The sequence below is a fragment of the Narcine bancroftii genome, chromosome 4 (assembly GCF_036971445.1).
Source record: "Narcine bancroftii isolate sNarBan1 chromosome 4, sNarBan1.hap1, whole genome shotgun sequence".
Taxonomy (NCBI): Eukaryota; Metazoa; Chordata; class Chondrichthyes; order Torpediniformes; family Narcinidae; genus Narcine; species Narcine bancroftii.
This window is the reverse complement of record NC_091472.1, coordinates 35,351,023-35,372,576: the sequence shown is the minus strand read 5'-3', so window position 1 is coordinate 35,372,576 and position 21,554 is coordinate 35,351,023. Positions and strand designations below refer to the sequence as shown.

Here is a 21,554-nt window from a genome sequence, read left to right as displayed (position 1 = left end):
TGGCACTATGACGCTACCACAAAACACCAAATTTCATGACAATAAATCCTGATTCTGATAATTTACCTTCCACTGAAATAGGTGATGGCTGAACTCCATAGTGCTCCGCAACTTGAACCAAAAAGTCCCGAAGAAACCAATGAGGTGTGTCACTAGAAACATTCACATGATAGTGGGCTAAAGGGCCTCCATCTGGGAATGACTTCAAACTAAGATTGTAGAATTTATTTTCAAATCCTCGGCTCAGAATATTATTAAGCTGTAAAAGCAAAAAAAAGACAATGAAATTTAAACAATGACAGTTTTTGTATAACTAACAATCTTATATTTTTAATCTATTACATAAATAATTGGGCACTTCCAGTAGTAAATGTAATAAGGATTGAATTCTGACATGTTTATGTTCCATTTCTACCCTAATCAAAATTACCAGTCTTTTTCCCTGAGTTTATGACTGTAGTACATAGTTCCTCCTTTTTGTTGATCTTTACAAGGACTTCTCATTTGCAGAAGTATATGAGGCAAGTAGAGGTTTGTCAGAAACCAAATGAATAAGAAAACACTGGAAGAAAATACTTCGAGATATCATTTTAAAGTTTGCAGATGACACAAAAATTGGTGGGTTTTGATAATGAGGCTGCAGAATAATATTGGTCAGCTGGAAAGTTGGGCAGGGCGAAGACATGTGAAATTTAATCATGGTATAGGATAAATACGATAACTGTTAAGAGTCCTGACAAATATTGAGGAACAAAGGAATCTTTGTGTACATCACTGATTGTAGCAGTACCGATAGATAGAGGTGAAAAAGGGATAAGGGATGCTTGCCTTCATTAGTCAGGGCCTAGAGTACAATAACAGGAATGCCTTTGTAAGGTAAAAACATCATGAGATGGGACCGGAGAAGGAGTCACCCAGTACTAAGGAGTAACAGAATGCAGATGTGACCTTGTACACTCAAGATAAGCTTTGCACTAACAAGAATGATGTGCAGCAGACTAACAGAGAAGGATAGCAACAGTTTATTCATTGGACAATGTCATGGTATGATCATTTACTAAGTACGTATCCTGAGGTATAAAAAAAAACACCACTTGTTGTTAACGGCAGAATGCGCCTTCTCCAACTAACACTGTTAGTTGCAAGTGTTACAATCCGGCAATAAAGAACAAAGAACCTTGATTTCGACTCAGTCTGGTGTCTGACTCACTCATTCATGAACAAAGCAGACCTAACACCTTGACTCAAATTAATAAAACATTGGTAAATCCACAGCTGGAATAATTTGTGCAGTTCTGAGTTTGTTTTCCTTGAAGCAAATAGGGTTGAGGGAGAACATGATGGAAATGTTCAAAATTATGAGAAGTGTAGTTGGCAAGGATAGTAAGAAACTTTTTCAGAGAGGCACACATTTAAACTGAGGATTAAAAAATTCAGAGGGAAATCTGAGTAAGATTTTTTTCATCCAAAGGGGAATTACAAATTTGAACATATTGCCTGAGAATATGTCAGAGATAGATCCTCTCACAACATTCAGCAAAGCATAGAAGTCTACAGATCAGGTTCAGGTAAATAGGATTATTACATGATGGGTGGGATGGACATGACAGGCTTGATGGGCCAACTACATTACCATCCAAATCATTATTATAGTCAACAAACAGTGGACCCAACAACAAACCCTGCAGCACACCATTGTTTACAGGCTCCAGACTGGAAAACAACCCTCCACCACCTCCACCCTCTGAACCCTTCCACTTAGCCAATGGATTCCATGGGATCTAAACTTCTGGATGAGCAGAACCTTGTCAAAATCCTTGCCAATGTCTATGTAGACAATGTCCACAGCCCTGACCTCATTAATCTCTTAGGTACCTCTTCATAAAACTCAAGCAAATTTGTGAGATACATTTTCCCACATGCAAAGCCGTGCTGACTATCCCTAATCAGATCCTGCTTATCAAAATTCCGGTAGATTCTGTGATAAAAAAGGCTAGATCCTACACTGTCAGAACAAAGGATAATCAAATACTGAGAAGGAATCAAAAGAGCCTGCTGAAAATGCAAGAGAAACTGCAGGAACAGACAAATGCAAAGGATCCAGCCTACTCAGCAACAGAAGAAACACCACCAATGCTAGACAGTAGCGGACCAGCAGAGCAGACACAAGTACATATGTTAAGAAGATCCACACATGTTATCAAAGCACCTGACAGGCTGAATCTCTAAAAGAAAAAGAACTGCACACTAAAAAAGTTTGTGCTGTTGATGTTATGTTTATAGATCTAATTGACCTTTGCCCGTGTCCAGCATGAAAGGAATATTTGTTCCATTTGTATGCATTGACACAGTCCACTTATCCTGCTTGACTCTGTTCAAGCTTAATTGTAGAATGTCTGTTGGTTTATAACCTTCCTGCACTTCCTTACCAATGGAAAATGTATCACTGAGAGCAGTTTCTTCTATAGTGTGTACACTTTTACCTCTGTTTATTTCCCTTTGGGAAAAATATTGCTTTGCATAATGATTCTGCCCTTAGCTGGGTATCGTTTTGGTGCATGTTGAGTGCCACATCGTTAGCAAATGAATGCCTCTCCTTTTTGTTGTTTCCTATATCTCATTTTTGGTTCATGTGTGTGGCTATGGGTATGCCTTCTGTGGCTATGGTTATGCCCTAGTTTTCATTGGCTTTTGCACTCTCACTGAACTTATTCACATGCTGCAGAGCTAATTCACTGGCATGGCATATCTTCACAGCTGTAGCTAAGGTAATCTCTCTCTCACTTTCTGAACTCAATTTCATCAAGAATCATTGAATCTTGCAATGACCCAAAATTGCATGTTCTTGCTTTTAATTTCAAGTCCCTGCAGATGAGTGTGTGAGTGAAACACGTACCTCTCAAACATTTCATTTTTCTTTGGTGAACAGTGTTCATTAACCATCTCGATAACCTTGTTGAACTTGCCCTGATCTTCTGCCTCAGCAAAAACAGATGAATTGAAAACCCCTAGTGCTTGAGGCCCTGCCACAGTAAGTGACAATGCAATCTTCCATGCATCAGATTTGCTATGGTTCCAGTGGCTTGCAGATACAGCATGTATCTTTGTTTGAACAACCTCCACTCATGGTCGATATTTTCAGGCCAATTTACAGTGGCAGGAATCTTTACACTCTTCATATCTCTGCTGATAATGACTGCACACTCCTGGTGTTTCTTCCACTCCTGGTACTATACTTTATTAGCCATAGCACTATAGAGCTATAGAATTCATGACTGTATGGAGGCATCCATCTTGAATCCAACTGAAGCTGCAACAAACTAACCTCCAACTTCCCCCTAGTGGTCAGAAGTGTCACAAGCATTCTATCACTACAGATTCCATTCCTCAGAATCTCCTCCATTTACTTTCCAACCATGAAGTTGGGATCACCTGCCTGTAGCCCTTGGCTTATCCTGCAGCTTTTCTTAAACAAAAGCATGTCATAGGTCAATCTGTAGTTTTCTGGTATCACACCCATGATTAAAGATAATACAGTACATTTCTGATTATCCAAAAATCAGTTACCAAACATTTTTTCCAGTGGCAACATGACATCACAACTTGTAAAAGAATTTCACCAATTGTGGTCATGTGGGGCTCTGATGCACTGTTAGCATCAGTTTGCTATCAACAGAGCTCAGAACCAGCCAGGAAGACAGATGCTGAATGGCTGAATGCCAGCTCAGAGGAGCAGGCTGGGATTTTGAGCCATCAGTGAGCAACTGGAGGAAGTCGACAGGTCAGGCAGCACATGGGGAGATTGTCCTCATTTCAGTAACTCCCTCCCTTCTCTCTTTCCATTTCCTCTTTACCCTCCACTATATTTGGTTCTCCACTGACTTGGTGTCATCAAGGAGAGCAGCCTCCCGGGTAGGAGTGTGGACCTTTGACACCCAGGGAGGATTGGCGACGTTGGGAGAGAAGTGTCCGGGATTGGCAACGTTGGGGGAGAAGTATCTGGGATTGGCGACGTTGGGGGAGAAGTGTCTGGGATTGGTGACGTTGGGGGAGAAGTGCCTGGGATTGGCGACGTTGGGGGAGAAGTGTCTGGGATTGGCGACGTTGGGGGAGGAGTGTCTGGGATTGGCGACGTTGGGGGAGAAATGTCTGGGATTGGCGACGTTGGGGGAGAAGTGTCTGGGATTGGCGACGTTGGGGGAGAAGTGTCTGGGATTAGCGACGTTGGGGGAGAAGTGTCTGGGATTGGTGACATTGGGGGAGAAGTGTCTGGGATTGGCGACATTGGGGGAGAAGTGCCTGGGATTGGCGACGTTGCAGGAGAAGTGTCTGGGATTGGCGATGTTTGGGGAGAAGAGTCTGGGTTTGGCAACGTTGGAGGAGAAGTGTCTGGGATTGGTGACGTTGGGGGAGAAATGTCTGGGATTGGTGACGTTGGGGGAGAAGTGTCTGGGATTGGCAACGTTGGGGGAGAAGTGTCTGGGATTGGCGACATTGGGGGTGAAGTGTCTGGGATTGGCGACGTTGGAGGTGAAGTGTCTGGGATTGGCGACGTTGGGGGAGAAGTGTCTGGGATTGGTGACATTGAGGGAGAAGAGTCTGGGATTGGCGACGTTGGAGGCGAAGTGTCTGGGATTGGTGACGTTGGAGGAGAAGTGTCTGGAATTGGCGACGTTGGAGGCGAAGTGTCTGGGATTGGTGACGTTGGAGGCGAAGTGTCTGGGATTGGCGACGTTGGAGGAGAAGTGTCTGGAATTGGCGATAGCTGATACAAGTATTCTGCTGATGCTACTGGGCTGTTTAAAGCTATTATTCAGTTATCCGAAAAATCCAGTTAACCGAAAAACGTGCGGTCACAAGTTTTTCAGATAACTGGAAAAGTACTGTCCACCTGCAACTTATCTGCAGAAGCAACAACAATGTTGCAAAGTAAACCTGCAATCATAACATGCCTGCAAACCACCAGGTCTGTGAAGTAGACCTAGTTGAGACATGCAAGAGTAAAGGACAGTTCATTATGAACAGTCTGTGTCCAGAGTATCAATAAGACAGTGAAGGATAATCATAAAGCAGGATCACTTAGAACTGTAATCTCAATAATCAAAAGCAAACCATTCAGAGGAAGAATACTCCATTTGCTTGGGCAGAATAAGAAAGCTGGTTCATTGACTTTTCAGGATGATAATGGGACCATTACCAAAATTCAATGATATGCTACAAGTCAAATGTTTGCCACAAAATCATAGAGCAAGATGATTTCAGTTACTGCTGTAAGTGCAGAGGTTTTGAGGAATCTCAGCACACATAAACTCACAGTAACCAAATGACCTGCGTTATGTGCACATTGAATTGAATGAGTTAAGAGAGAGGACTGTATTGTGATGTGGAATCCTTGATAATAAGTGGTGCCCTAATATCCAACCCCATCTCTACCATTATCACCTCCCCTTCTCATCCATATCAAATAGCTACAGTTACAAGCTATTCAACAGATGCCACTAGATTGTGAACAGAACTGGAAAACCTGACTGATTTTGATGCCCCAGCCCAAATGTGTTTTGACTAATGATAATCTTCCTCTCAGGATCATTTGGCATTGACCTTTGTGATCCAGTGCCAAACTCAGACACTGTGTGCTGTTTGTATTGAGGCTACGGAAAAGATGAATCAGGTCAAAACTTGATTTAAGAACTATCAAGAAGACAGAATTAATTAACAGTTTAATTTTGCTCAGATTATCTAAAGGAAAGTGGCTGCATATTTGGCCAATCAATAAGTAATTCTGCCACAACATTGTATTAGATCTAGTCGTAGATTATATCACAAGTTATATTTTATATGCAAATAGGGAATGTTTAAACAAATTTCTATGAACAAAATACACATCTCACCTTTTCAGTATATTTCTTGGCATGTATTTTAAATGAAGCACTGTTAATATTCAAAAGCTCTTCAGACTTCCTTAAATCTTTCCAATTAAGGGTACAGTTAAATATATTCCAACCTAAAATATAAATATATATAGACAATTGCAGATTAAGACACAAGTACATAATTGAAATTGGATAATTTTTAAAAAATCATGATATTACCATGCAGTCTTTTAAGTAGACACAAGTTTCAAATGAGAAATAATAACTATTGGTTTACACAATCTGTTTTATGTATCTGTTCTTTAACTGTTCTTCATGAACAAAGGATTCACAATCTCCTATACTTGTACATATATGGCAGGTCGCAGTATATGACTACAAGCCTGTATGAAAAATTATAAATAAAATATTCAAAAATAAACCAAAGGATTCACTTTTCAATACATTAAACCTAGAGAAGCATCCTTGTATTGAGATGACTGGGATGTTCTAGCTATCAGTTCCCTTACAAAGCCCCTGGATGAATACTGGTGACCCCAATATTGTGCTGGATTCATTAACGCTAACCAATAGAAAGTTCCTACAAACTAAAAATGTTGCAATGAATAATCAACACAGATCTCAAGACAAATTTAATATTGACTGTACCTGGTGGATTTAATGTTTCAGCTGTAAAAAGAATTAAAATAAGTATATTATAAAATTGCCTTGGAAAAAAAATACAAATATACTTGCATCATGATATGAAATGTTATTTTCAGTTCTAGAACTCTGACCAGATTTGTCTGAAAGCAAAGCTAGAGTTTGGATTCCAAATTATCTAAAAATCATTAGTTTTCATTGTGATATTCCTTTAAAGTAATATTCTTGATTTTCATCTTTGCGATAGTCCAAATGATTTGTTAAAGATCATCAAAGCAAATTCCAGGAGATGAGTATGTGTCAAATGATTTTCTGGTGCTTTTAGATGTAATTCTCCCCATTATTAGGCCTTTAAGCTGTAAAATGCTGTATCAAAAGATGGAGTAGTGTTGCTTGAGTTTCCATTGAACTATATTAGAACACTATGGGGTCTGGAATCAAAGAGGTCAGAGTGGGAATCAGGTGGAGGCTCAAAGTAATGACAATATGCTGAATTAATTTTACAGATATGACTGCAATGCTGAACATTCCCCCCTTTTGTAGTTGATATATGTTTTCCAGCATCCACATAATTTTATTTTAGTATTAGTGTGTAAATACTCTTCACTAGTTCATCCTGGGAAAATGACTTTTAGATCCTGTATCATCCTCTGCCGAGATTGTGCAGGATTTCGCCATGCTCCCTGGCCTAAATCTAAGGTTTCTGGTGAACCTCTGTATTCATCATGTAAATTGTAGCCATCAACATCCTCCCATAAGTTTCCCCTGCAAAATCTCCATCTTAATCATCTGTGATATTAACCAAGTCTGATTTCACCCTCCACCGGAAAGGCCATGGAAGTTGTCTATATGGACCTTGACAAGGTCCCACATGGGTGGTTGATCAAGAAGATTTGATCACTTGGTATTCAGGATGAGGTAGCAAATTGGATTAGATAATGACTTTGCGAGAGAAGTCAGAGAGTAGTAGTAGATGATTGCTTATTTAACTGGAGGCTTGTGATTAGTAGTGTGCCTCAGGAATCAGTGTTGGGTCTATTGTTGTCATCTATATCAATGGACATGTGATAACATAGTAAATTGGATCAACAAGTTTTCAAATGACACAAAGATTGGAGGTGAAGTGGATTGTGAGGAAGGCTTTCAAAGCTTGCAGCGAGATCTGGACCAGCTGGAAAAATGGGCTGCAAAATGGCAGATGCAATTTAATGGAGACAAGTGTGAAGTGTTGCACTTTGGGAGAACTAAACAAGGTAGGACATACATGTTGAATGGTAGGGCATTGAGGAATGCATTATAACAGAGAAATCTGGGAATATTGATACATAATTCCCTGGAAGTGGCATTTCAGGTACATAAGTTTGTAAAGAGAGCTTTTGGCATATTGACTTTCATAAATCATTTGTATAGGAGTTGGGATGTAATGACGAAGCTGTATAAGACATCGGTGAGTCCAATTTTGAAGCATTGTGTGCAATTTTGTTCACCTAACTGCAGGCAAGATATCAATAAGATTGAAACAATGCAGAAAAAGAAGATCTACAAGGATGTTGCTAGGACTTTATTCCCTGGAGGGTAGAAGAATGAGGGGATATTTGATAGAGGTTTACAAAATTATGAGACCTATAAATAGAGTAAATGCAAGCAGGCCAAATTTGAAATAAAAATAGCATAGCTGTAATATTTTGTTCTGGGAGGAGGTTGGGTGGAAAGTCGATCTTTAGCTTGTAAACTAGAAGAGGGTACAGCATAAGGAGGAAGTCAGATGCGAGATGTATACATCTGAGAATGCAAATATCTCCTTGCTTTCAGTTCCACTCCAGCCCATCTCATCAATGAGCACCTACTCTATTGTGGGAAACAGTTCTTTCTGTGAGATTTTGTAGGTGCATCTGTCACAGAAATGCTGCCCATCGGATATGAGTCATGGCTGGAAGAGATTGTTGATGGATGAATGAGGAGGATGATGTGAATTGAGCATAGTCTCTGATGCTAGCAATGCTGTTAGAAGATATAACATTTGTAGATGTATTCAGTGACCTTGGCCATTAATAGGGTTATTTAAATATTCAGTATGGCTTAAGGCACCTTGACATTGATTTCCACAGCTATTTGCTCTCATTGCTTTTTGAGCATGTTTCCAGAAGTCCTAGTCTACAGTGAATGTAAATCACCTTTCCTGTGTTCTATCATCTATATCAAAACCCCAAGTAGAATCCTTGAAGCATGTTTAATGTTGTTCCATTCCTTACTTTTTTTCCAGATCATGTTTACTTCCAAATGGACTGTCAGTGCCTTTTCCAACCATAAAGCTGGCTTTGACTAATTTTAGCAAGTTACAACTTTGTATCCCCTACCAGTATGTTCACTCCAAATTAGAACTAGTTACATAATGGGAGCATTAAAATAAGCATTTCTCACAAAGTTATCATGCGGACGGAGTCACAATCAACAGGCAGCATATTATGAGCTACAGGTCTGTTTCTAGGACGCCACATTGCCACATCCTCCACCTTGCAGTCTGTCAAATACTTGTCCTTAAAGTATTACAGTAAATAAGGTTTGAAAATGAGTTTATTGTTAGCCCTTGTAATTTCATATTTAGCAGTATCAGTAGTTGGCAAGTAAATTATACCATGCATTTTTTTAAAAAAAGCTACTTGATACTATCCATTTCATCAACAAACAATTTTCTCTGTATATTTGTTTGACTCAGTACCAATCGGAGTGACTTGTCATAACAGAAAGAACAATTAGACTAACAGGTAATAGAACAAGCTATTGTGTTATTTTTTGTTTCTCAATTCAGCCTGTGTAATAAGTAGAAAATGAAAGTGAGAACAACTTGCAATTTATACAAAAATTGATCTACGTCCTTTAGCTTCCTATCTAATCTTAATTTTGGAGGAGAAGATTTGAGTCTACAAATGTTTCTAAGTTAACCAACTCATCATGAGAATCTTCCTGAGGCATTTGAGAAGAAAGGTACTATTTTCACAGTTAGGTAGTTTTCCTTTCTCTCCACCTGACTAATGGATCTTTGTCAGGTTTTAAGTCAAATTTAGAATTTAATAGACGGTTCATAGAGTTGGCAAATGGAACATGTGGCCGTTTTTGAAATAGATTGAAAATTGATTGAAACTGAAAGTTTGCCTGTGGGCATTGAACTTGACGCTGGATGATTGAAGTTCATGAATGATCAGAGCTGAGCTATTGTCATTTGCAATGTGTATTGTGAAATCAACCTCTTCCGTTTGATAGAAGTGGTGTGCAGGTACTGCATGTAGCAAAGAACAGTCGTATCTGTAAAAATTCATGCAATGGAGGGGTGCCTCAAAGTTCAACCAGATTGATAATGTGAATTATGGATTTGAATAACAAGGAGACAGTTGCAGAAGCAGGGTGTAAAAAAGGTAAAATCTGATTTTGCTGAAATAATCAAAATTTTTTTTTTGTAAATTCTTCATTGTCACAGATTATTCAACCAAAGGATTTATGATTTTCCATTGAAGGTAACAATTGTTTTCAAATGAGAAAAGATGGTTCAAAAAGGAAATTGTAGAAGTGAAGAAAATACAACCAAAAATGAAGTTAGGCAACATTTTCATTGTGATTGATTAAATATCTGCATTGAAACTGCATTGAAAAAGACTGATACAGGGACTTGAAAATGAATAATTTACAGCTTAGTTCAGAGAAGGACATCATGGAAATTAGGGTAAAACTAATCTTTTATCACTTATTGTTTTCAACAGGAAATTATTTGCATTTGGCCTAGTCCTAGACCAATGGAGCAGCACAATGGCACAGCAATCTCCAGCGACCTTGGATTCAATCCTGACCTCTGGCATGGTGCAGAGCTTGCATGTTCACACTGTAAACTGCATTACTTTTCCCAAAGTGACCACCCACATCTTAAAGGTGTAAGTAGATAAATGGCCACTCCATAAATTGGTGTTACAATCTTGGGGCGGCAGTGGGATGATGTTGAGAATATGGGGGACTAGGTTACAGGTAAAATTAGTTGAGGAATGGCATTGTGACAGTTGTCAGCATGGACTCAATGGGCTGTAATAGTCTATGGCATAAGAAAAATGGAAATAAATCAAATATATGAGTGGTTTGGGCACAATCTTTGAGCCACCACAAGCTGAAAGACCTATCCCAGAGCTTCACATGCTCCCTACTTTGGTCTTTATGGGCAACAGTTTCAATTTAAGTGCGCACATATCCAATATTTAACCTGCATACATCTTAGGAGAACGTTAAAAAGTAAATAGAAATTCTGAAGAGTATTGACCTTGGGTTGCAAGTCCATAGCTCCCTAAAGGAGGAAAAACAGGTAAAGAGGGCAGTGAACAAGTGGTAAAGAAGGTATGAGGCATATATGTTTGAACTTAAGTTAGGCCACATTTGGAGTATTGTGTGCAGTTCTGTCCACTGCATTACAGGAAAGATGTGGAGGTGTTGGAGAGTGTGCAGAAGAGGTTCATCTGATTAGGGAATATTAGCTACAAGGAGAGATTAGACAAACTTGGATTGTTTTCTCTGGAAGGATGAAGTCTGAGGGGTCAACTGATAGAAGTTTAAAATAATGAGAGACATGGATAGAGCAGATAGAGTCTTTTACTCAGGGTGGAAGTATCAAATACTGCAGGGCATAACTTTAAGGTGAGAGGAAGAAAATTTAAAGGAGATGTGTGAGGCAGTAGGCCCTTTCAAACTGCCATGTAAAATGGGGTTAACTGGGCAATTTGCCCAGTTAGCACCCCAGTTACACAGCAGTGAGAAATGGTCCAACCAGGTCTGACCTACCTCAGAGGGAGTCAGGGAACCCAGTTAAACTTATCTAGGCTGCATCCAGAGGCAATTTGAAAATGAAAATGCTAACCCACTTACTCCAGTGACTTCAGCACTTTCATGCTTCACTGGGCAGCCAACATCCGAACATCTAGTGGTACTTCTAGTGAATCATGAAATGTCACTGCAGGGGCTTCCAGCTCCTTTACCCCAGTAATCGCACCCAGGTCCCAGGAGGGCTACCCACAACATGGTTGTTCCTGCACTGCATTGTTGTATTTTCTATCCATTTGTGCACCCACCATAAGGTCTATATATACAGCCAATGGCCTGTGCAGTCTGATTGATCTTAGATCGGCATAGCCTGGTGAGTCTCATAGGCATGCCCATACTACACACTCATCCCTGTGCAGATGAGCTCCAAGTTTCCACCAGTTATATTATGTCTAGATATCTTACACTAATTAAGACATTAATTCCCCTTCTTAATTGTCTGATTTACATAACTTTTCCTTTTTGATATGAAACAAAAATCATTTAAGAAAATCAGTAATCAGGGGCTGAGAACTGGCATCTTACCACTTTCAACATACCACACAGTTAATTAGTCAATTAATCATTGCTACTTACAATAAATAATCCCAAATTAATTTTCATAGCAATTCAAAGTCATTATCATCAGATATTTTTTCAGGGAAGACAATTACAATTAATGCAACCAAGGGTAGCTGAAAAAAAGCACCAAATGAACACCCATAAAGAAATATATTCTGTTAATCAGGGGAACTGTGGACATGTTATTTTTGGATTCTCAGAGGCCACTTGATGATTTTTTGCAGTAAATAAAAGTTCATGGTGCAAGGAGACAACATATTGAGATGGATAGAAGATTTTCTGGCTAACAGGGATCACAGAGTAGACATGGAGTTTTAAAAAAAACGGAGTGGAATGATGCAAAAATTGTTGTGCCATAGGGATTGCTACTGGAGCATCAATTTTTTACAATTTATATAAATGACATTCAAATCTATGGTTGTTATATATGTTAATAGCACAAAGACAGGTAGAAACTTAACTTGTAAAGTGTACGAAGGAGCTGCAAATGGACAGAGGAAGGCTGAGCAATGCCAAATGGAATTTAATGTGGGTAAATGTGAAATTGTCTCTTTTAAATAAGAAAAGGGAGCATGTGTAGGATTTGTATAATCCCAGTGCATCATTAGAAAAAAGGCAAGAAGTAATGAAAGAATGTCATTGTTTACTGAAAGGGAAGCTTTTTTTAAAGATTACTATGAATCTACTTTTACAACATTGGCATTCTTATTTAAGAAAGGATATTAATTCATTGGAATTTATTTAAAGAAAGTTTAGGAGAGTGACACCTTGATTAGACAACTCGTCTTATTTGGAAAGATTTCCTAGGCAAGACCGTATTGCAGAATAGTGAGAAGAAGCTTGATTAAAAGATTTGAATGTTCTTGATAAGGTGGATGTTCAGTTCCTATCAAAGAATGTAGAACTCGAGGGTTATAGTTTAAAAATAATTTGTCTCCCACTCAAGATATTGATGTGATTTTCTTTTAATCAGTGTGGCGAATCTTTGGAACTCACCTTCCTAAAAAGGTGGTAAAGTAAGAATCCTGAAAATATTTTAAAGCTGCAGGTGGATATATTCATGATAAGCAAAGAAGTGAAACATAACTCGGGTGGATGAGGAGAGAGAGGGGGAAAAAAAATCAACCCATAAAGATATTACTGGGAGAGCAGGTTTTTGCAGCTTATTCCTCAATTCATAGGATCCAATTAATGTAACTAAATGTTGGGATAAGATCAAGAATTTAAATGATCAAGTTTTGTTCCCAAGTTAAATGTTCTGATGGTAGTGGAAATGAATTATACAGTAGAAGGTTTTCTGCTGCTACTTTTGTATTTCAGAAAGTACTTTCCCTCAGAAGACTAAATAAATGAATTCTTCATGGAGTAGACCACATAGACACTTGGAGGACTGGAATAGTCTTCTCCTTTCCCTTATTCTAGGTTTTCTTGTAGCATACCCTCTGTCTCATGCTTATTTTATCCTTTATTCTTAAAGTATATGCATTAGAATGAAAGAATCTCTTTGATGTTTCCAGGAACAAAAACATCAATGTTTGTAATTTATCAAGAAAAAAAAGTCATTAAATGTAATGTGGACTGTTTGATTTCTGTCTCTGCCATTAAGTACAATTTGGTATTTTTCCTTCATACAAACCACAAGTTGAAGAGCCACCTTCACTGCGATACCGGCAGGAACATTGAACAGAACCAAAAGTATTAATGCATTCATATTTAGCACTAGAACAGAAGGTCACATTCTTACACTCATCGATATCTGTAAACAGAAAAGAATTCTTATCAAGGAATTAGGCTCACAGAGAATAGACCCAAATGCACAACTCAGAGACAGTTCAGTTAGGCGATTATCAGAATCTTTATTAGAATCACCCGTGGTCAATTGACAAAGGCAAACAATTCAGCAGGGCAAAGCAGAGGCGGGGTTAAAAAAAACACTAACAAGCTAACACGAGGGAAGACTGCTGGAACAATTGCAACAAAGGGCTAAGACAAACTAACAAGGAGGGAAGAGAGCACACCGCGGATATACACAAGGGGAGGGAAGGCTAACAAGACACAGGTGGGTAATCAGGCACAGGTGAACACACGTTAGGGCAGGGTAGGTAATCACATAGGAGAGAAACTCGACAGGATGTGGGAACCTGGAACGAGACAAGGATTAAAAAAATAAAACAGGACATGATGAACAAAGGGAATGAAAAATAAAAACATAACCTGAACAGACGAGACATGACAATTCTAAGATGTTACAGCAACAAAATATAATTTAAACTAAGCTAGTGATGGGAAAATCTCACTTAACTTTACGAATAAATATTATAGCTAACATTAAAAAGGTGGTAGATATCCCAAAATAGAATCAGTGGTCAATTTTCCTCAGTGATGCTGTCAATCCAATTTCAAAAGTACAATAAACCCATTTTAATATACAAATCAATTCCCATTTAAGATTGGAACAGGTTGTACCATGTAACAAACTTGTGGAATTTGGATGTTTTAGGGGGGGTCCAAACAGTATAAAAAAAGCAGGCAGAATCTACATTCACATACCATGTAAAATGAGGTTAACTGGGTAATTTGTGCAGTTAGTGCTCCAGTTATGTGGTGGTTAGAAAGGGTCCGACCCAGTCAACCCTGTCAGAATCCAAACGGGTCCATAACCTACCTCAGAGACAGTCAGGGAACCCAGTTAAACTTACCTAGGTTGTATCCCACAGACGATTTGAAAAGGAAAATGGCCGACCAGCTTATTCCGGTGACGTCAGTGTTTGCGTGCGTGCGTGCGTGACCGGGCAGCCAGCATCTGAACATCCAGCAGTACTTCCGGTCAGTGCGAGAAGCATCTTTGCGGGGGCAGGATCCCCTTTAAATCGCCAGGTTGGCGATTTAATGGGTCAATCCCCCTGCAATTTGAAAGGTGCTTCCAGCACCTTTACTCCAGTAATTGCACCTGGGTCCCAGGAGAGCTACCCAGGTGCTGCAATTTCAAAAGGAGCTAATGAAGTAAGTCCATTCATGAATGCTTCCTGCCTGAATCTCAGCTGTGCCATTACTATTACATGATAGACACAGCCTCTACTATCAAAGGAGGCTGCCAGAAACCAGCGCCGATAGATAAGCTGGTACAGAGCCCCTTCCTGTGCGTGTAGTTTCAGTCACCATTGTATGGCCCATAGCTCATTAATTCCAGTGGCTACAACAGATATCATTGTATATTTAATATGAACATTTCCAGACAGCCATCAACACTGAACAACTTATGAATTGTTACCTCCGACTGACACAACCCCCCTTTTCCTGCCCTTTGAAATGAACAAATGTATAATGCTAATCTTTACCTGTAACAAAGAGTCAGTGGAAATCTGTGTTTGATAATTATGCAAAAGAATGACATAAACTGTACTCTTTGCCTTGAATCTTCGAATGAGGTTCTCTGGTATCAGTGAGGTGATTCTGTCTACCCAACACTGAATGCCCACCGGTGGTACGAGAATAAAACTGTGTCTTGCTTCTTTTTGCTTCTGCTGTGTCTTTTTGTACCCTAACAGAAGCCCAGACTTTACCACTCTACAGGCAACAGAGTCAAAAAGACATTACAAAATGACATTCAGGTTTATTTTCTGGGGCTGGTGGAGGTGGAATTTGAGTTCTGCCTACTCAAGAACCATCTCTGGCATTCCCATACCGCTTCAATCTCACTTTTAACTAATCTAATATAACCACTTAATGATATGACCGGAGGAATTTGGAATATTTCAAAGCTTAGAAAATGTATTTCTAGAGCTTTTACTTTCTCAACAGGGAAAGAGAGAGTGCCCAACTAACAATGTCAAAATATCAGTAACACTCGTAATAAACTGCCTTGGTAAAGCTTATTTTAAACCAAAATTATTTGTGTTTTGAGTGTATACTGACAATAACCACACCAGCAGTGCAAGTATAAGACAGCTTTAATAAACTAAAATGTACACTAAGAGGTCTTGTCTCTCTGCAAGACAAACCTGGAAGGCTAGACTGTAGCTTTGGACTGCTTTATAGACAAGGTCACCGGGGTGACCCCTGGTGACCTAGTGGTGTCATATCACCACAGAGTGGCACTCTTCAAAGAGATGGATTAACAGTATTTGGAGGCGTTGTCCCAATGAGCACGTCGTTTCTTTGTGCACCAGCAGTGCTTTTAATGAAGTTGCTGAAGTTTTGGAACACAGATGAGGATTCAACTGTCAATAAAAAGGAGAGAAATGCAGAGAAATAGACCAGAGGTCAATCCATAGGACCATAAGAGTGGAGTCTCCCTCCCTGAGGTCCAATCGATGTGATCTACTGGGATCATTGTCGGAAGAGGGTGCGCAAAATAATTGAAGGTCCCTTCCACCCTGCACACAGAATCTTTCAGCTGCTCATGTCAGGGAAGAGATGCAGGAGAATCAGAGCCAGCACCACCAGGCTGGGGAACAGCTTCTTCCCACGGGCAGTGAGAATGCTGAACGTCCAAAGGAACTACTCCCACTAACCATCCGAGACTCTCATTTGTATAGATTTGTAAAGGTTCTCAACCTTTTTCTTTCCACTCACATACCACCTTAAGCAATCCCTATGCCATAGGTGCTCTATGATTAGTAAGGGATTGCTTAAGGTGGTATGTGGGTGGAAAGAAAAAGTTTTGAGAACCACTGTTTTAATTGTACCTAATTGACTCGTTATGTGCACGGTTTCCTAATTCCAAAGGAAATGGGCCAATGACAATTTTTCTCAAGCAAAATATTTCAGTAACAATTGGGTCTAGAACAGGGATTCTCCACCTTCCCTTCCCACTCACCTACCACCTTAAGCAATCCCTTACTAATCACAGAGCACCAATGGCATAGGGATTACTTAAAGTGGTAGGTGAGTGGAAAGAAAAAGGTGGAGAACCACTGGTCTGGATTAAATATTTGTCCTGCATATGTATTGATTGCCTGCATGTGAGTTACGTCTGGTTGTATTTCTGTGCGTTTTACACTGAGGACTGGAGAACACTGTTTCATCAGGTTGTACATCTACAATCAAATGACAATAAACTTGACGATAATCTACATGCTCAATTCACATTATGCATTCTGTTATCTGTTGAATTAATCTCTAAACCAAATGCCATAGCAAAGATAATTCAAAAGAAAAGACTGAGTAATACTACTGCAATGAGATTGGAGCTGCTGTTCTTAAGGCATTGGTAGTTCCCATGGATTGGACCATGATGAAAGAGCAAGGCAATGAGACTGACTAGACTCCTATCAATGACTTGATGGGCTGCAAGGCCTGCTTCTGGGCAGGTGTGCTTCTATGATTCAGGGAAAGCATTTATTTCATCAATGTCTCCTGCTGAAGCTCAACATTTATAGCAGCAGTCAGAGTGTAGGAGTAAAATGTAGCACTTATCACCTTTCAGCCTTTTAACTTGAATTAATTTGATCTTCATGACACCATCTCACACCAGGCAGTGTGCTGGCCATTCACATTTGAAAATAAAATCTCCTTTAAGGCATTTATTTAGTGAATCATTGGAGAATAAATGACTGGAGAATAAATACTGTATCATGCAATGGTAAATTGTGTGAAAGATTAACAGTTCTTTAGACTCTGCAGAGATTTTCTGATATTCATTTATATGAAAAGCTTTCAAGTACAAATCCCTGCTTATCACTGCAGGACATGAGTACTTCAGATATGCCATAATAAAGAGTTATATTCTAACCTTAGTCTCCACAAGCAGCAAAAAGATAATGATCAAATAATTTATCTTTTGGATATCTTAAAACAATAATAATGCACAATGAGAATATCACTGCTCTGTTCAGAACGGTGCTGTGGGATCATTTATATCCATCTGAGGAAACTGATTGGCTTAGCATCTGAAATAATGGCAGCTTCAACCTTAGCACTCACTCAACGCTGAAGCATCAGTGGAGATGTAAGAGGTGCAGATGCTGGAACCTGGCACAAAAAACAATCTGCTGGAGGAAACCAGTGGGATGTTTAGGCTCAGAGCCTTTCATCAAGTCTGAGAGTGCAGAGGGGAGACAACTGGTATAATGAGGACTGGGCTGGCCAGAGAACAATCGGTGAACCAGGAGGGGTGAAGGATAATGGACAGTTGGAGAGTGAGGGGTGGAATTGGGAGACAAGAGGCAGTTGAGCTGTAAATACTAAGGGAGAGAGAGAGCCAAGAGAAGAAAAGGTTGAGTCAGATGGAGGAGGGTGAGTCATACAGAATGAAGGTGGAAATGACGCTGAGCTCTTTGCATTTACCTGTGCAATTTCTTCCATCACCCATATATCCTGGCTTGCACTGGCAAACATAGCTGTCAGTAGTGGTGATACAGTCAGCTAATTCATGGCAGGGAAAAGGAAATGGTGGAAGGCATTTATCTGAAAGGGATTAAAGAATTAATTAATCCAAGAAAACAGAATGAAATAGCATTATTCAAGGAATTAAAATACTTAAATTACAAAATTATCATTTGATATATAAGAGTAAACATTTTCGTGGTTGTTTTGAGCTGTTTTGACTACAATTTAAAAAATTCTTTTTCTACAGGTGTTGCTTGATACGATGATTTTTTTTGTTTCTCTTTCCTTGTAGGGTAGAAGCATATTAGATCTGTTTCAAAATATATACTTTCATTTTGACCAAATGCATTATGTTTATTTCAGTCTTATTTGCATCGGTTACAATCACAGTATTGTAGTCCCATTCTTGTACACCACCATGGTCGTCAATTCTCTACCAAGGTGTCATCTCTTTCTTCTCCTGGCCTTTACTTCAATCTGAGAATAGAAAAGATTCACCTCCTAGTTCTTAATCCAATGGTTGTTGCTTCTCTTGCTTTTAGAATCATAAGATTAATATTTCATTTTTCTATCCTCCACATTATCCCTACCCAGAAATGTTTTTTTATCCGAATGTTAACTTCAGAAACATGTACAGAATGGAATAAAATCAAAATGTAATATATGAATAATTAACAAAATAAGATCTCTTTTTTAAAATGTTTCATATAAATAACAAACATTCGTGTAACTTAATTCTGATTCTAATTTCTTTAGAGCGCTAACACTTTTTTTCTATTTTTTAATCTACATTTTTAAAAACATTGTGCGGTGATACAACCACTACACTGGCCACACTCCGACCAGCCTACTGCAGGGGGCAACCGCTGTACCTGCAGTTTGGCAACCTGGGAGGCTGGCCCCACCTGCTGGCTGTCAATCACTAGCTTGTATAAAGACTCGAGCCGGCCCCTGACAGTCAGACACTTGGAGCCAGCAATATACTGAGACTGGTGTGTACAAGTTTAAGCTAATTAAAGCTTGTTGTGCAGTCTGTGGAATTTGCATCAGAATTATTCGCACGGCAGCGCTCACACATTGCCAATCTACATCAGCGTTTTAATCTTTTACTGGATCAAAGCCATCTACCTTCATGGAAACGATAAACACACTACTGTAAATGAGAGTGGAGTAGGATTTTGCCAGTGTCATTTCAAATCCTGTGAAAACAATTTATTTTGTATAACCATCCCTTGCTCGAGAATTTGCTAAGAATGTGGACTGCTCACTCCATGCAATCACATTGCTTCACTTCACTAATTTGTCTACTGTGTGATTTCATCAATTCAGGGGCTATTATCCTTTTAGTTTACTTTTCAATCTTTGTTTTTAGTTTTTCTATCATTCACAGGATTTGTGTGCTCACTTATAATCTATTTTTGATGGCCTCTGAACTGAGTGACTTGTAGGGATCTACTTACTGGATCAGAGGATAGTGAAGTCAGCAAAAAAGATCACTCTCTTCCTACCGTGAAGGACATCTACAACACACGATGCAGGTGGAAAGCCATAAACATTGTGAAGGACTCCACACACCCCTCAGATAATTTTTTCTCCCTTCTGCCATCTGGTAGGAGGAACTGTAGCACTCTGGTCCTTACATCCAGATTGGGCAACAGTTCTCTCCCCCAAGCCATCAGGCTCTGTGAATTCCATGAATTCTATTTTAACTCTTATTTATGTAAATCTGCTGCATGGTCCTGAAGAAACAGTATCTTGTCTTTACTGTGCAATGCATGGTATGAAGGACAAATAAAGGTGACTTGACTAGGAGAAATAGCTAAGAGTCAATAGAAAAAATAGAGCAGACTAGATGGGAAGACCAGCTATACGTCACAGAAAATATTAGGGTATTAATAAAAATATGCTGATATTTCAGTCACCATGACTTATATGGGCATTTTAAAATGCAAATTTATTTAAATATTTAAATTTAAGTTCTCCAGCTTGATGGTGGATTTTGAAGTGTGGATACAAACATTGAATTTTAATTACTGCATCACATATTTTTAAACTCTTTTTCCTGACGTTTACCTGTGCATTTGATTCCAATATTGGTCCTAAATTTTAGCTTCACCACCATACTTCCCCCTTTCCATAGTATTCTTATAATTCATGACCTTTAGAGTTTCATTTAAAAATGAAAGATTTTAAAGAAAATCTCAAAATATTATGGTTGGTAGCAGATAAATATTTCAGAGTTTCTATGCAAAACATTTTCAGAAAATGTGAAAATGGGATAGTGAGAAATAAAATGTACCCTGAGGAAAAAGGAAATAACAAAAGAGAGATGTCATTTAGCAAAGAGGTTTGGAGAGAAATAATCAAAAAGAGCACAGAATATGTTCACATGGAAATTAATTGTTGGGTAGCAATAAACCTCTGCCTTCAAAATTCAGTTCCATGAGTTCAGCTTCAAGGGTAGAGTGCAATGCACAGCTATCATATAACAACCAGGGCTGCGTTTTTAGACAAGTTTAATCATTCGGCCCCATTAAAACCACACACACACACACACACACACACACACACACACACACACACACACACACACACACACACACACACACACACACACACACACACTTAAATTTTGCTCAAGAAAGGCTTTTTCATGTTTACTTAATGAATTCAGTGCAAAATAACGTCTTCATTAATCCTCACCATTTAGGAAGCATTTGTAGCCCTCTTTCCCATTTGGAATTGTTGCAGAAGGACATTGATCACATTGAAACAGCTGTAGACTTGCTTGGTTTGTGCATTTCAAGCCCGGGAAACAAGGTTGACCTTTACAGTGATCTTTAAAATCTGAGCAGAAGTGTCCTGAAAACATTTCTGGGCAGAAACAACCAACCACCTGCAATGAGAGAGAAGCATGCTAGTGGGCCATATTTGCTGTGAAAAGTCATCCAATTTTGACACCTATGGGTTTTATTTTTATAATGGATCCACCAATTCATTCTAACCATTTGAAAGAAGTATTTTCACACAATAAGAAAACCCAAGCAACACTATTTGATTTAAAAAAATTGAATCCTCCTTTCTGGCGTCTGCGTACAAATCCATCCAAACCAAAATGTTGCATATGAAGTAAGAAGCTTAAATAGACATTTTTAGGGTTCTTAGTGAAATACCATTAAAAAAAAACTGTCCTTGACAAACTGAAAAGTTGTAAGAAGACTACTGTTGGAAATGGTAATCGACAGAAGAGTGATGGCATGGGAAATGGCTGAAATTATTGTGGGCAATGGAGAA

The 21,554-nt window shown here is 39.0% G+C and overlaps 2 protein-coding genes across 2 annotated transcripts in view; one reads left to right on the top strand and one right to left on the bottom strand.

Moving 5' to 3' along the window:
• Window positions 1-4,145: 4,145 nt before the first annotated feature.
• On the top strand, window positions 4,146-4,769 carry LOC138762363 (uncharacterized PE-PGRS family protein PE_PGRS46-like). Its single transcript, XM_069936132.1, has one exon. It carries the CDS (start codon window positions 4,146-4,148, stop codon window positions 4,767-4,769), a length of 624 nt encoding a protein of 207 aa, XP_069792233.1.
• A 95-nt stretch (window positions 4,770-4,864) lies between these two features.
• The window catches only part of LOC138762362 (mucin-like protein), a 76,340-nt gene continuing 59,650 nt past the window's right edge, over window positions 4,865-21,554 (bottom strand). The window contains exons 7-10 of the mRNA XM_069936131.1: window positions 15,341-15,497; window positions 13,567-13,686; window positions 5,892-6,004; window positions 4,865-4,981 (exon numbers count right to left, since the gene is read on the bottom strand). Coding sequence (XP_069792232.1) covers window positions 4,865-4,981; window positions 5,892-6,004; window positions 13,567-13,686; window positions 15,341-15,497 — 507 coding nt within the window. The remainder of the gene's footprint in view (window positions 4,982-5,891; window positions 6,005-13,566; window positions 13,687-15,340; window positions 15,498-21,554) is intronic.